Genomic DNA, 16,742 nt, shown 5'->3' on the forward strand with positions numbered 1-16,742 from the left:
AAATAACCTGGTATGTTTAATTCCCAGTCATGGTCACCCTGCAGCCATGTTTCTGTAATGGCCACAAGATCATACCCATATGTCATTATTTGTGCCGTTAACTCATTCATTTTGTTACGAATGCTATGTGCATTCAGATAAAGAACTTTCAAATATGTTTTGTAACACTTAGTTCCTGTTCTTTCCCTTTTTAGTACTTTACTTTTTACTCCATACCTTCTGTCCCTTCCTGACATGTTCTGTTTTTTAATTCCCCCACTGCTACCTAAGTCTATGACCTTCTCTGTTGTCATTTCTATTATTTGCTCTCTAGAAACCTCCCCCCCCCACTAATTAGTTTAAAGCCCTCTCTACAGCCCTAGTTATATGATCCGCCAGGACTCTAGTCCCAGCACTGGCCAAGTGGAGTCCATCCCAGCGGAACAGCTCCCTCCTGTCCCAGTACTGGTGCCAGTGTCTGATGCGCCATCAATTATTCAAAAGACTGAGGTTAAGCGAGTAACAACCAGGCTTTTATTAACTAAAGAATGAAGGTCTAGTCTCGAGTGGTCGACCCGTCCAGAATACTAAGGGACTGGGAGGTAGTCACTTATATACCTGGAATAGTGGGAGGAGTCAGCCGAGGCATGTCCAGACCTGTACCTAGTGGAATACACATACACATACAGACAGGTATAACAGTGGTTTACCACATTCACCCCTTGTTTAAAAATGAGTCCGGCGGGGTGAAGTGTATTTAAAAGTTCGTGTATTGGAGTCTCTCCGGAGGTCTTGTCTGCCGCTGTGATCGACGTGGCGACGGCAGGGGTGGTGGAGCTTCCGGCGTCTCGTCCCGTGTAGGCTGGGGCACTGGAGTGTAGTCCTCGTGGGTGACGGTCCAAGGCGAGCCGGCTGCTGGGGTTGGATATCGGGTCGTGGGGGGGGGTGGTAATGGGTAGTGGGTTACAGCGGTCCCCGAGGGTGTCGTGGGGGGGGGTGGTAATGGGTAGTGGGTTACAGCGGTCACCGAGGGTGCGAGGTCTCGTATGGAGACTGTGTCCTCCCGCCCGTCCGGGTACGCAATGTAAGCGTACTGGGGGTTGGCGTGGAGGAGGTCGACCCTCTCGACCAGGGGGTCCGTTTTATTGGTCCTCACGTGTCTTCTCAGTAGTACCGGCCCTGGGGACGTCAGCCATGGCGGTAACGCTGTCCCCGATGTGGACTTCCTTGGGAAGACAAACATTTTCTCGTGAGGGGTGGCATTGGTGGCAGTGCAGAGCAGTGACCGAATCGAGTGGAGCGCATCGGGGAGCACCTCCTGCCAGCGGGAGGTCGGAAGGCCCCTAGACTTTAAGGCTAGTAGGTCGGCCTTCCAAACTGTTGCATTCTCTCTTTCCACCTGTCCGTTCCCCCGGGGGTTGTAACTGGTGGTCCTGCTTGTGGCTATACCCCTAGCGAGCAGGTACTGGCGGAGTTCGTCGCTCATAAACGATGAGCCCCGGTCGCTATGGATATAGCTGGGGAAACCGAACAGGGTGAAGAGGCTGTTCAGACATTTAATGACCGTGGCACTGGTCATGTCCGGGCAGGGGATAGCGAACGGGAAACGGGAGTACTCGTCAATGATGTTGAGGAAGTACACATTGCGGTCGGAGGAGGGGAGAGGCCCTTTAAAATCGACGCTCAGGCGTTCGAAAGGGCGAGTGGCTTTTATCAGGTGGGCTCTGTCTGGTCTATAAAAGTGCGGTTTGCACTCAGCGCAGACTTGGCAGTTCTTGGTCATGGTCCTGACCTCCTCAATGGAGTACGGCAGGTTGCGGGCCTTGATGAAGTGGAAGAACCTGGTGACCCCCGGGTGGCAGAGGTCATTGTGGAGGGCCCTCAGCCTATCGATCTGCACGCTGGCGCAGGTGCCACACGATAGGGCATCTGGGGGTTCATTGAGCTTCCCAGGCCGGTACAAGATCTCGTAATTGTAGGTGGAAAGTTCGATTCTCCACCTCAAGATCTTGTCATTTTTGATTTTGCCCCTCTGCTTGTTGTTGAACATAAAAGCAACTGAACGCTGGTCAGTGAGCAGGGTAAATCGTTTTCCGGCCAGGTAGTGCCTCCAATGACGCACAGCCTCCACAATAGCCTGGGCCTCCTCGACCGCGGAGTGTCTGGTCTCCGGGCCCTGGAGGGTTCATGAGAAGAATGCCACAGGTCTCCCCGCCTGATTAAGGGTGGCGGCCAGAGCGAAGTCGGACGCATCGCTTTCCACCTGGAAGGGGATGGATTCGTCCACTGCGTGCATGGTGGCTTTGGCAATGTCCTCCTTGATACGGTGGAAGGCCGAGCGGGCCTCTGCCATCAGGGGAAAAGAGCTGGATTTGATCAGCGGACGGGCTTTGTCTGCATAGTAGGGGACCCACTGGGCGTAGTAGGAAAAAAACCCTAGGCACCTCTTCAGAGCTTTTAGGCAGTGGGGCAGTGGGAGTTCCATAAGGGGACTCATCCGGTCCGGGTCGGGACCGATGACCCCGTGTTCCACAACACAGCCAAGGATGGCGAGGCGGTCTGTGCGGAATATGCACTTCTCCTTGTTATATGTCAGGTTCAGGAGTTGGGCGGTGCGGAGGAATTTCTCGAGGTTTGCGTCATGGTCCTGCAAGTCATGGCCGCAGATGGTCACATTGTCTAGGTAAGGGAAAGTGGCCTGCAGCGCGTTTTGATCGACCATCCGGTCCATCTCCCTTTGGAAGACGGAGACCCCGTTGGTAACGCCAAAGGGAACCCTAAGGAAGTGATAGAGGCGGCCGTTTGCCTCAAAAGCAGTATACTGGCGGTCTTCGGGGCGGATGGGGAGCTGGTGGTATGCTGATTTCAGGTCAATGGTCGAAAAGACACGGTACTGCGCGATCTGGTTGACCATGTCAGCTATGCGGGGGAGTGGGTAGGCGTCCAGCAGGGTGTAGCGGTTTATTGTTTGGCTGTAGTCGATGACCAGGCGTTGTTTCTCGCCGGTCTTAACGACCACAACCTGGGCTCGCCAGGGGCTGGAGCTGCCCTCAATAATCCGCTCCTTCAGGAGCCGCTCCACTTCGGTTTTGATGAAAACCCTGTCCCCGGCACTGTATCGCCTGCTCTTTGTGGCGATGGGCTTACAGTCGGGGGTGAGGTTAGCAAACAGTGGGGGGGGTGGGACTCTGAGTGTGGAGAGGTTGCATCTGGTGCGCGGCGGGCAATTTGGAGGCTGCTGGCTGCGGACTGTGAGTGGGGGGAGGGGGCCACCGTACGCCATCGTAACGCTTTTGAGGTGACACTGGAAATCCAACCCCAGTAGAACGGCAGCGCAAAGTTGGGGCAGGACCAGGAGTTTAAAATTATTGAACACAGTCCCGTCTACTACTAGTGTCACCACGCAGTAGCCGCCAATGTCCGCTGACTGGGACTCGGCGGCCATAGAAATCCGCTGGTGCGCAGGCAGGACTGGGAGAGAGCAACGCCGCACCGTGTCGGGGTGGATGAAGCTCTCTGTGCTCCCGGAGTCAAAAAGGCAGTTTATTGCATGGCCGTTTACCTTAACGTCCATTTTGGACCGAGCTAGTTGGTGCGGTCTCGTTTGGTCCAGCGTAGGGGTCGGTGTGTCGCTGCTGGTATCAGATGGGGGGGGGTTGGCGGCCTGCTGCGTCCCGGCTGGTGTCCAAGATGGCGGCGTCCATGATTCCCATGTGGCTGGAATCGTCCAAGATGGCTGCTGCTGCGGTGGTTCGCACATGGCTGGGGAGGCCCAAGATGGCGGCCCGCACGGCCCACACGCGGCGCTGTTGGGGGCCCAAGATGACTGCTCACACGCGGCGCTGCTGGCGTTCGGGGTGGCTTTGGCCTTGCAGACGCTAGCGTAGTGTCCCTTTTTCCCGCAGCCCGAGCAGGTCGCATTCTTCGCCGGGCAGCGCGCTCTGGGGTGTTTGGCCTGGCCACAGAAGTTGCATTTCTGGCCTTGGGATACTGCTGTCTGGCTTTGGGACACTGCTGCGGTGGTTGGGCCGTTGTTGGGCTGTGGCTGGGGTGGCACGGTGCTATGGGGCTGTCCTACCGTGTCCCAGGTTGTCGTTCCCCGCGGCGTCCACGGTGCAGAGGAGTAGGCATCCATGCCCCGGTAGGCTGCGTCCAGCGTTAGTGCGAGTTCGGAGGCTTTGTCGAGGGTGAGGTCACTCTGCTCCAGCAGTCGCTGTTGGGTGTAGTTGGACCTGTGGCCCGCTACGAAGGCATCCCGGATCAGTTCCTCCGTGTACTTAGTGGACGTTACCGCCTTACACCCACAGGCCCGGCCAAGCACGGACAGTGCTTGGAGGTATTCCTCAGTCGATTCCCCAAGTTGTTGCTTGCGACTCCCCAGGAGGTGCCTGGCGTAAACTTCGTTCACAGGGCGCGTGTACTGGGTCTTGAGGAGCTGGAGGGCGGCTGTGTACGAGGTCGCGTCCCGGATGACTGAGTACACTCGGTGGTTCACCTTGGAGATCAGGACAGACAGTTTGTTCGCATCCGTTACGACCGCAGTGGAGGCAGTCAGGAATGCCTCGAAGCACATGAGCCAGTGAGCAAACTTGGTGGAAGCGTCCACTTCCCGACTGTCCAGGTCCAGGCATGCTGGTGTGAGGATCTTCTCCATTATAAAAAATTTAGTTAATAAAATTGATGCGCCATCAATTACTCAAAAGACTGAGGTTAAGCGAGTAACAACCAGGCTTTTATTAACTAAAGAATGAAGGTCTAGTCTCGAGTGGTCGACCCGCCCAGAATACTAAGGGACTGGGAGGTAGTCACTTATATACCTGGAATAGTGGGAGGAGTCAGCCGAGGCATGTCCAGACCTGTACCTAGTGGAATACACATACACATACAGACAGGTATAACAGTGGTTTACCACAGTGTCCCAAGAAGCAAAACCCATTTCTCCCACACCAGTCTTTGAGCCATGCATTTAACTCTTTAATTTTATTTATCCTAGCCAAATTCGCTCGTGGCTCAGGTAATAACCCAGAGATTATTACCCTTGAGGTTCTGTTTTTTAATTTGACCCCTAGCTGCTCATACTCCTTTAACAGAACCGTCTTCCTTGTCCTATCTACGTCGTTTGTACCAACATGGACCACGACAACTGGATCCTCCCCCTCCCACTCCAAGTTTCTTTCCAGCCCAGAAGAGATGTCCTTAACCCTGGCACCAGGCAGGCAACACAGCCTTCGGGACTCCCGCTCTTGACTGCAGTGAACCCTATCTCTCCCCCTAATGATACTATCCCCTACCACTACAACATTTCTTTTTACTCCCTCCACTTGAATGGCCCCCTGTACCACGGTGCTGTGGCCAGGTTGCTCATCCTCCCTGCAGTCCCCGCTCCCGCCCTCACAGGGAGTAAGAACCTCGATCCTGCTTGCCAAGAGCAAGGGCTGCGTCTCCTTCAACACTACATCCTGGATCCCTGTACCTTCCTCACTCGTAGTCACACCGTCCTGTCTCTGACCACGGACTACATCTGCAGTAATTAACTTCATAGGTGTGACCACCTCCTGCAACAGAGTCCAGGAACTTCTCCCCCTCCCTGATGTGTCGCAGTATCTGAAGCTCGGTCTCAAGCTCTTTAACATGGAGCTTGAGTTCCTCTAGCAGCAAACACTTATCGCAAATGTAATCACCGTGAGCCTCAATGGGGTCCACCAGCTCCCACATTTCGCAACAGTGACACATCACCTGTTCACCCATATCTATGTAATTAATTAAATTTATTATTATTAGTTATGAAGGCCCTCTGCCCCGATGTAGATACTATTACACCACTATTCAATAGGACTTACCAACTTAAAGGAATAAAAGAGAAGGAAGAAAACCAACCAACCAGCTGATCACCAACCTCCTCCTTGAATACTGTCTGTGGGGCCTGTTTGGTTGACTCGTCTCGCTGCTCCGCTTCCGCAGTGCTGTCTAAGCCTGGGAGTGGGGAAAACAGAACAAAAAACACACCCTCACCTCCCACTTGCCGGAACTCTCCCTCTTACCAAACTCTAGCAGCACTCAATGCACAGCACTCCGTGCACAAGCACTAGTCCCGCCCCTTTTATACCCAGATTCTACTTCTGGGTTAAACTCCCCAACAGTTTAATATACACTTAAAAATTAAACACACTTCAAATAATTAACTTTTTAACACACTAAAATTCACAAAATACACTTAAATGACTTTTCTCCCTCTTACCAAACTCTAGCAGCACTCAATGCACAGGTCGCTTTTAAGGTGGAGATAATTTCTGCTATGTATTAGCCTTGCTCTTTCTCCCACCCCTTCAAAAAAAAACACAATTATGTGGCATAAACTTGAAAAATGTTTTGGTGTCTTCCTCTCACTCGCTTTCAGTCTCATGTTTATCATGTTTATTTAAGTTCTCGAGGGGCAGATTCCAGATAGTGACATTATTCTCTCCTTGTGTTTGGAAAATAAAGCAGGCAGAAATAAAACTAGACCAGCGCAAGGTTCAGTCTTCCAAAATGCATCCAACCTCTCATTGGGCAGTGATGATCCACCTTGACGGGAAGATCACATCGGTTCCAGCTGAAGATTATTTTTTAAATATTGCTGAGGTGTTCCTTTATTCTTTCTTGCATGATTGAACTTTCCTCTTCCTGTGCTTGGAGAACGACTAGTTTGAAAATGCAACTACTACCCTAATCAGGGAATTGGATAAATACTTGAAGAGAAAACATTTACAGGACTATGGGGATAGCTGGGGAATGGGACTAATTGGAGAGCTCTTTCAAAGAGCCGGCGTAGGCACGATGGGCCGAATGGCATCCTTCTGTACTGTATCATTCTGATTCTACCCCTGAAAGCGAACTAATCCAATTTTTGTTCGGAAACTGAAACATCCTGAACTTTTAGTTTGCTTGTACAATGCCTTTTGCTCCAGGGTTACTCGTGACGACAAAAAATGTTGTGCATCTTTTAGGATGGGAACAAATATAAAGTCACCGTTTTCTATTTGGACCCCATTACTGACTTATAGCCTTTTCTTGTAAAGGTACAGATTTCTGTTACGTGTGCAATAATATGAATGCACTTTTGCAGTCTGTTTATCTTAAACTGGCCAAAATTATGTAAATTGAGAAATGTAAATTCTTGAGTAAGAATTTCCAAGAGGCGAACCTTGATTTGTGATTTGAGTCAGTGCCGTAAAACTGAGAAATAATAAGTCTGTGCATGTTTTGTGCTGTAATTGCATGTGTCTAGGATGGTTTGAGGACACTCTGTGTCGCATACAAAGAGCTCACTCAGGATGAATATGACCAGATCAGCGCACAGCTTCAAGAAGCCAAAATGGCCCTGAAGGACAGAGACACAAAATTAGCAGAAGCTTATGAGGATATTGAAACTGAGTTACATTTAATTGGTGCAACGGCTGTGGAAGACAAGTAAGTCTTTCAAATGAGTTATATTTGTGCTCTGATTGTGTTGCAGTATAATAGCAGCCTTTAGGTCCGTCTTTGGTTTTTGCAGGATTGCACACCTATTCCGTCAATGCACCACTTCAGCTAAAGGGTGCAAGCTAGTGGTGTGGCGATGACTGTTATCTGTTCCCTCTTCACCCTGTGTGCCCAGGAGGGACAGTAACTGGCCTCTGTTTATCATTTCCCCCACCGGCAAGATCAGGAACTCGGTGATATTGAGATCGAACCAGCATCTCCCATTGCCATAGCACCACATACGGGTGATGCCACCACATGCAACTTTGATTTTGATAATGGAGCTTTGATTACAGTTTGCTAACGTGCCTGTGTTTCTTACAAATCCTGCTGTATAAATTGACTTGCGACTAAAATGTTATCCATTCTAAAGCAAGACTCTAAACTAAAAGACCACTTTTATTTATCCCTGTTGGCTGTTTTATAGCCTGTCAGGATGTGAAAGGCAGAGAAGTGCGATTTGACCTTCCACACCCCACAATTCCCCACTTTATTTTGAATCTCGTACAATAAAGGTATTGTAAAGATAAAGTAATATTTTTTTAAATAGGTGTAGCACAGATACTAGTTTGTGTAGATTTAGCAAAACTATGGAAACCAGTTGACTTGACGAGGATGGCCCACTCTGTACAACATTAGAAAGACATGGGCAAAATATCAATCCTTTACAAGACTAATGGTTACAACAACACTTACAAGAGTTAGCACTCGGGCCAGATTTCAGAATGATGACAACTGTATTCGATGCAATCTGAATCGAAGGTTTCCCAGAATGGCAACAGCAAAGCTTCGCGCACGCATTCTCCTGCTTGTGGAATCTTCTCCCAACCCATGTTGTCATTTGTATGCAGAATAAACCATCACTTAACTGAAACAGAAATAAAAACCGAGAACTCTGCAATTGCGTATCAGGTCAGTGAACAGTCTGTACAGGAATAAAGGCCAGGTTATGATGTTTCCAATGTGTTCCCTTCATCTTGAAGGGTGCACACATGAAACATCATCACCTCTCATTTCTCTTTATAGATGCTGGCTGATCTGTCTATGTCCAGCATTGGCAGCTTCTTATTTTTATTCTGCTTGCTGAAGCAGGATTGCTGCAGCAGGCTTTTGGGTTTGTGGGAATCTGTCACTGGCCTAATGGTGAGTGTGCTTTCACCAAGTCTTTCGGTACTTCCAGCAGCCACCACCTCCAACTTTATGACTTGACAACCCCCCGCCCCACTCCCAGCTGAGAAAAGTACTCAATGGAGCAAAATAGCCCGTCAAAATGACCGGTTGCTATCATGAAATGGAGTAGTGCTGTAAAAGTCAGTGGTACAAACCTCAGGAATTCTCGATATTCAGCCGCAAAGGCAATAATTGTCCAGGCAGTATTGTCTGGCTTAGGCATGGCATTTCTATTGTTTAACTGCATAAATTCCAGAATAACTTGCTGACTAGAATAAAAATAATGATTCAAAATAAGCTCTGTATCTCTCGAGTAAAATGCAGCTACTTATGCAAAAGTTTCCATTTCTATACTTGCTGCACAGTTCCATTTTAATATTGAAGGTGGCAAAGTCAGCCCAGCAAGCTTGACATCGCCAGTCAAAATGCTTATTTCATGGAAAGGTTATATTTAGGCCTATTTTAGGATCTGGCCAGTTTAAAATGTTCCTACTCCTAGATGCATATCCCCCTCTTCCGCTGAATCAGGAATTGATTTAACATCACTAATGAAAAGGGGACAATCAAAAGTTTCTGAGCTCAGTCTGGATCTCTGATGAGGTATCAAGTGTTGGCAGTGACAATGGAAGGGAGGATGATCAGATGTAATGAACCTGGACACAATTATATGCTCTGTTAAGAGATCAGGGAGCAGGTTGTCTGGTTAACCACCTCACAAATAGTTACTCCCGGTTACTCATGGTAATTATTGACAACTTACTGGCTACTCTCGTCCTAATATCTTCAATATTAAGAAGTCACACAACACCAGGTTATAGTCCAACAGTTTTATTGGAAAGCTTGTGATTTCAAATAAAACTGTTGGACTATAACCTGGTGTTGTGTGACTTCTTACATTTGTCCACCCCAGTCCAACACCGGCATCTCCACACCATGTCTCCAATATTAGGCAGAGCCTGGTCTCCAATCGCCTTGGATCCCCTTGCCATTGGACCAAGACCTTGCTCTGTCAAGCCCATGTGGTAGCTGGTGTGCAACGGCCACCCCACGTTAAAAGAATTCACGCACAGGCATCTTCCACCCTTTTTTAAAATGAAGTTCGGGACCTGGAACGTCAGGACCCTCATGGACAACCCCAACAGTGACAGACCGGAATGCCGTACTGCTATCGTTGCCCGGGAGCTCGGACGTTCCGACATTGACATCGCCACCCTGACCGAGACCCAGCGGGCAGGGGAAGGCCAGCTCAAGGAGCAAGACGGTGGCTATACCTTCTGGAAAGGCAAACCTGAAGAAGAACGGCGCCTCCATGGGGTAGGCTTCGCCATAAAAAATGAACTAGTTTGGCATCTCAGAGACTCCCCTAGCGGTATAAACGAATGCCTCATGACTCTTCGGCTCACCCTAGCCCGGAACCAGTGCGCTACGGTCATCAGTGCGTACGCCTCAACACTGGAAGCCACGGACGAGACCAAAGAGGAATTGTACTCCAGCCTCGAACAGTCCCTGTCCCGAGTCCCAACGGGCGACAAGCTGATCATCCTTGGTGACTTTAACGCCAGAGTTGGAAAGGACACAGACCTCTGGGGAGGTGTGATCGACAGAGAGGGGGTAGAGAAAGCCAACTCCAACAGTACCCGCCTCCTGTCAAAATGCTTAGAACATGGCCTTGTCATAACCAACACCTTGTTCCGTCAGAGACAAGTACAAGGCTTCATGGCAGCACCCTCGCTCCAAGCACTGGCATCTGCTGGACTACGTCATCGTCCGAGCGAGGGACCGCAAGGAAGTCCGCATCACCCGTGCCATGACGGGAGTTGACAACTGCTGGACAGACCACCGCCTAATCCACTCCGTCATCTCCATCAATGTAGCCCCAAAACAGCGGCGGCAACAGAAACAATGCCGCAGGAAAATTAACGCTGGAGCACTCAAAGACCCCGCTAAGAAAGCCCTATTCAGCCTGCGCCTCTCAAACAACCTGACGACTCCCAGTGATGCAGAGACACAGAGTGCCCACATTGCCTGGTCTGCACTCAAGGCCTCCATAATCAGCACCTGTGAAGAGACGCTCGGTCACTCGACCAGGAAACACCAAGACTGGTTCGACGAGAACGACCAGGAGATCCAGGAGCTAATAAGCTGCAAGCGCAAGGCATCCCTGATCTGGAAACAGCAACAGAACTCGAGAGCAAGAAAGCAGCTCTACAGACTCCTGAAGGCCGAGGTCCAACAAAAAACTTGCGACCTAAAGAACAGATGGTGGGTGGAGAAAGCACAGGAGATCCAGCAGCTAGCCGACAACCACGATGTGCGTGGATTCTTTAGCGCAGTCAAGACCATCTACGGCCCAAGCACCCGAGGCCCTACCCCACTGCGGGCCAAGAACGGAGAGGTATTCATCAAGGACAGAGGCAGTCAGTGCCCGCTGGACGGAGCACTTCGAAGATCTCCTTAACCGCGACTCTGTCTTCGACACGAGTGTCCTCAACTCCATCCCGCAGCATGCTACCCGCCACCACCTCCGCACAACCCCAGCCTGGCATGAGGTTGAAAAGGCCATCCAACAACTGAAGAGCAACAAGGCCTCCGGAGCAGATGGAATCCCCGCCGAGGCACTAAAGCATAGCAGAGAAGCACTACTGGCGCAAATTCATGAACTCATTTCTCTTATCTGGAAGGAGGAGAGCATGCCAGGGGATCTCAGACGCCGTAATTGTGACCATCTTCAAGAAAGGTGACAAGTCCGATTGCGGTAATTACAGAGGAGTTTCCCTGCTGTCTGCCACAGGGAAAGTCATCGCAAGAATCCTCAATCGCCTTCTCCCAGTGGCCGAAGAGCTCCTCCCAGAGTCGCAATGCGGATTCCGCCCACTAAGGGGCACAATGGACATGATCTTCACCGCACGTGAATTACAAGAGAAATGCAGGGAACAGCACCAACCGCTGTACATGGCCCTCTTTGATCTCACAAAGGCCTTCGACACCATCAACCGTGAGGGATTATGGAGTGTCCTCAAATTCGGCTGCTCTCAAAAGTTTGTCACCATCCTCCGCCTGCTTCACGACAACATGCAAGCCGTGATCCTGACCAATGGTTGCACCACAGACCCAATTCACGTGCGAACCGGGGTCAAGCAAGGCTGTGTCATTGCACCAATGCTCTTCTCGATCTTCCTTGCTGCAATGTCCATCTCGCCCTCAGTAAGCTCCCCGCTGAAGTGGAGCTAATTTACAGAACAAACGAGAAACTGTTCAGCCTCCTTCGCCTCCGGTCCAGATCCAAGGTCGTCCCATCTTCTGTCGTCGAATTACAGTATGCAGACGACGCTTGCGTCTGTGCTCAGTCAGTGGTCGAACTCCAAACTATCGTCAACACCTTCACCGAAGCGTACGAGAGTATGGGCCTTACACTAAACATCCGTAAGACAAAGGTCCACTACCAATCTGCCCCCGCCCACAGTACTGCTCCCCGATTATCAAAATCCACGACAAGGCCTTGGACAATGTGGACTACTTTCCATACCTCGGGAGCCTACTGTCAACAAGGGCAGATGTCGACGACTAAGTCCAATACTGCCTTCAGTGTGCCAGTGCAGCCTTCGGTCGCCTGAGGAGAGTGTTTGTTTGAAGACCAGGACCTCAAACCCGGCACTAAGATCATGGTCTACAGAGCAGCAGTGATACCCGCCCTGCTGTATGCCTCAGAGACATGGACCATACAGCAGGCACCTCAAAGCACTGGAGAGATGCCACCAACGCTGCCTCCAAGATCCTGCTAATCCATTGGCAGGATAGGCACACCAACGTCTGTGTTCTTGCTCAGGCCAACATCCCCAGCATCGAAGCTTTGACCACGCTCAATCAGTTCCGATGGACGGGTCACATTGTCCGCATGCCCAATACGAGACTCCCAAAACAAGTGCTCTACTTGGAGCTCCGGCTCGACAAGAGAGCCCCAGGTGGGCAGAGGAAACGCTTCAAGGACACCCTCAAAGCCTCCTTGAAAAAGTGTAACATCCCCACCGACACCTGGGTATCCCTGGCCCTAGACCGCACAAAGTGGAGGAGAAGCATCTGGGAAGGCGCCGAACACCTCGAGTCTCTTCACCGGGAGCAAGTGAAAGCCAAGCGCAAGGAGCGCACGTCAACCCAAGCACCCCATCCACCCGCCCCTTCAACCACCATCTGCCCCACCTGTGACAGAGACTGTAGGTCCCGCATTGGACTCATCAGTCACCTGAGAACTCATTTTTAATGTGGAAGCAAGTCATCCTCGGTTCCGAGGGACTGCCTAAGAAGAAGAATATCTCCTCAGATAATGCAGTAGTCCATGCCCGCATGCAACAACACCTGGATGAGGTTCAGGCTTGGGCCAGGCAATGACCATCTCCAACAAGCGAGAGTCTAACCATGACATTCAATGGCGGCATTACCATCGCCGAATCCCCCACCATCAACATCACAGGGGTCACCATTGACCAGAAACTTAACTGGACCAGCCACATAAATACTGTGGCAACAAGAGGAGGTCAGAGGCTGGGTATTCTGTGGCGAGCGTCTCACCTCCTGATTTCCCAAAGCCTTTCTACCATCTACAAGTCACAAGCAAGGAGTGTGATAGAATACTCTCCACTTGCCTGGATGAGTGCAGCTCCAACAACACTCAAGAAGCTCGACACTATCCAGGACAAAGCAGTCCACTTGATCGGCACACCATCCACCAGCGAACTGTGGCTGCAGTGTGTACCATCTACAAGATGCACTGCAGCAACTCGCCAAGGCTGCTTCAGCAGCACCTCCCAAACCCGCGACCTCTACCACCTAGAAGGACAAGGGTAGCAGGCGCATGGGAACACCACCACCGCCAAGATCCCCTCCAAGTCACACACCACCCTGACTTGGAAGTATATTGCCGATCCTTCATCATCAGGTCAAAATCCTGGAAAACTCTCCCTGACATCATTGTGGGAGTACCTTCACCACACGGAGTGCAGCGGTTCAAGAACACAGCTCACCACCACCTTCTCGAGGGCAATAAATGCTGGCCTTGCCAGTGACGCCCACGCCCCATAAACGAAAAAACATCTAAACATTTTCAGTTTGCAAACCTCTGCTTTATGGGAAGAAAAAGCAAAATACTGCAGATGCTTGGCAATCTGAAATAAGAACCGAAAATGCTGGAAACATTATCAGGTCAGGCAGCATCTGTGGAGAGAGGAAGGGAGAGCTAACGTTTCAGGTGGATGACATTTTGCCAGCTGATTCTGGTGAAAGGTCAGTGACCTGAAACGTTAACCCTATCTCCCCCTCTCCACAGATGCTGTGTATTCTGTTTTTATTGATGCATTAAATGAATTGCTACCTGCTATGAGTGGCAATTGATGGAGAAAATGCTACTGAAAATGTTTTTTTTTTATGTGTTTGAAAATTGGCAACAGACGAGTAAAATTTAAACACTGTTCCAATAACCACAACTGTAATCTTTTTGGAATAAAACTTTGTCTAATGAAGACAAAAATGCAGATAAATGTAGTTTGTTGATGCATTTAATGTTCGTTTTTTTTTTTAAAAGACTAGTTTCTGATGGCTGTCTGGTTTGGTTTGCTTTTTTCTTTTCCACTATGTAAAGACTCCAAGATCAGGCTGCAGAAACGATTGAAGCCTTGCATTCTGCAGGTATGAGCGTTTGGGTGCTCACAGGGGACAAGATGGAAACGGCAATGGCCACGTGTTTTGCCTGCAGACTTTTTCATGCCAATATGAAGCTTTTAGAACTGACCTCAAAACACATTGAGGAGAACCGAGCAAGAGACGAGGAGAAAGTGCACGCGCTGTTGCTGGATCTACACAAAGTGGTTGTCCAAGATAAAAAATGCTCTTCTGCAAGCCTTTTAAGGTACGTCTCTAAAAACCTAGAAATTTCTACTAGTTGTAAAGTACATTTTTTTTTTCTCGCCAGAGATAGATGGCTGTGGTTTCAAGTCCCACCCCCAAAGACTTGAGCACAAAATCCAGGCTGACACTCCAGTGCAGTGCTGAGGGAGTGCTGCACTGTCAGAGGTGCCGTCTTTCAGATGAGATGTTAAACCCTCTTGGGTGGACATAAAAAATCCCATGGCACTATTTGGTTAGGAGCAGGGGAGTTCTCCCCAGTGTCCTGGCCAATATTTGTCCCTCAACCAACATCGCCAAAACAGATTATCTGGTCATTATCTCATTGCTGTTTGTGGGACCTTGCTGTATGTAAATTAGCTGCCATGTTTCCTGTATTACAACGGTGACTACACTTGGAAAGTACTTAATTGGCTGTGAAGAGCTTTGGCACATACTGAGGTCTTGAAAGGCGCTATATAAATGCAAGTCTTTTTGAACCTTCTCAATGAGCGGGGGTATCACCTTGTATTAAGAACATAGGAAGAGGAGTCGGCCGTTCAGCGCCTGGGTCCTGTTCCGCCATTCAGGCGATCGTGGCTAATCTGTATCCTAACTCCATCCACCTGCCTTGGCTCCAGATTCCTTTGTACCCTTGGCGAGCAAAAATATATCAATCTCGGATTTAAAATGATTAATTGAGCCCCAGTATCTACTGCTCTTTGTGGGAGCGAGTTCCACACGTCTCCCACCCCTTTGCGTGAAGAACTGTTTCCTAGCTTCTCTCCTGAATGGACTGGCTCTAATTTTAAGCTCACGTCCCCTTGTCCTAGACTCCCCCACCAGCGAAAAACGTTTCTCTACCAATTCCTTTCAAAATCCTAAAAACCTCACCACCTATATGCCAGGGAATATAGCCTAGTTTATGTAATCAATCTAACCCTTGGAGCCCTGGCACATTCTGGTGAATCTGCACTGCACTCCTTCCAAGGCCAATATATCCTTCCTAAGGTGGGGTGCCCAGAACTGTACAGAGTGCTCCAGGTGTGGTCTAACCAGGGCTTTGTATAGCTGTAGCAAAACTTCCTCCCCTTTATATTGTAGCCCTCTAGTTATAGAGGGCTAACATTCTACAGGAAACTTTTTTTTATCCGGCACCGGTGTGGTGCCGGTTGATCAAAAAGTCCGGATTACAGAGAGGTATAATTATTAAGGTACGAGAGCCCCGTACACGGCCACAGATCCAGGCGTCCCTGTTGCGTGGCAACAGGTGCAGGAACCCTGGTTACACGGCCACAGATCCAGGAACCCCGGTTACACGGCCACTAATATGAAGTTTAACTTACCTGAACCTACTCCTGAATTTTGCCGGTTAAGAGCAATTTCCGGTTATTTAGGTGCTGGTAAAAAGAGAGTTTCCTGTACTACATTTTAGTGATCTGTGTACATGGACCCCCCAAATTCCATTGGACCTCCACTGTTCCTAGCTTTCCACCATTTAAATAATACTCTGAACTATCCATTTTTGGTTCAAAATGGGTGACCTTGCACATGCCTGCGTTGAAACCCATCTGCCACCGTGTTGCCCAGTCACTTAATCTATCATTGACTCTTTGGAATTTTATGCTCCTGTCTATACTACTTACTATGCCACCAATCTTTGTGTCGTCGGCAAACTTTGGATATAAGGCTCTCTGTTGTGTTATCTAAGTCATTAATAAATATAGTTCAGACCCCAGCACAGATCCTTGTGGGACACCACTAGTGATTTCCTTCCAATTCGAGTACATATCCATTATCCCTACTCTCTTGACTTCTACCACCTAACTAGTCTCTTAACCAGGTCAATAATTTGCCTCCAATTCCATGCGCTTTAATTTTAGCAGTCTCTTATGTGGAACCTTCTGGAAATCCATATAAACTACAGGATACTCTCGTTTAAACAGCACCTAAATATCCGGAATTCTCTAATAACCGGCAAAATTCTCACTCCGAAAACAACACCTCAATAATGAGAAATGTTGCCGAGTCCGAGTCTCCCGCGGTGGCCGAGTTAGTCAGTGGGGGTAGTTCTCCAAACTGCCATTACTCGTCGTCTTGGCGTTGGAAGTCCCTTCCGATCCGAACACCTCAATAACCGGAAATGGTGCCGAGTCCGAGTCCATTTAGCACAATATTCTGTAGGTGAGTACCCAATTATACTGCACAGTTCTTGATTT

General features: G+C 49.5%; 1 protein-coding gene across 5 annotated transcripts in view; it reads left to right on the forward strand.

Annotated features, from left to right (window-relative positions):
• The window catches only part of atp11c (ATPase phospholipid transporting 11C (ATP11C blood group)), a 154,679-nt gene that overhangs the window by 89,707 nt on the left and 48,230 nt on the right, over positions 1–16,742 (forward strand). For all 5 annotated transcript variants that reach the window (XM_086002119.1, XM_086002110.1, XM_086002134.1 and 2 more), the window contains 2 exons: positions 7,247–7,428; positions 14,282–14,548. In XM_086002119.1, coding sequence (XP_085858245.1) covers positions 7,247–7,428; positions 14,282–14,548 — 449 coding nt within the window. The remainder of the gene's footprint in view (positions 1–7,246; positions 7,429–14,281; positions 14,549–16,742) is intronic.

This window comes from Somniosus microcephalus, chromosome 1 (genome assembly GCF_052327205.1).
Source record: "Somniosus microcephalus isolate GS21.2 chromosome 1, FLI_Smic_1.0, whole genome shotgun sequence".
Lineage (NCBI taxonomy): Eukaryota > Metazoa > Chordata > Chondrichthyes > Squaliformes > Somniosidae > Somniosus > Somniosus microcephalus.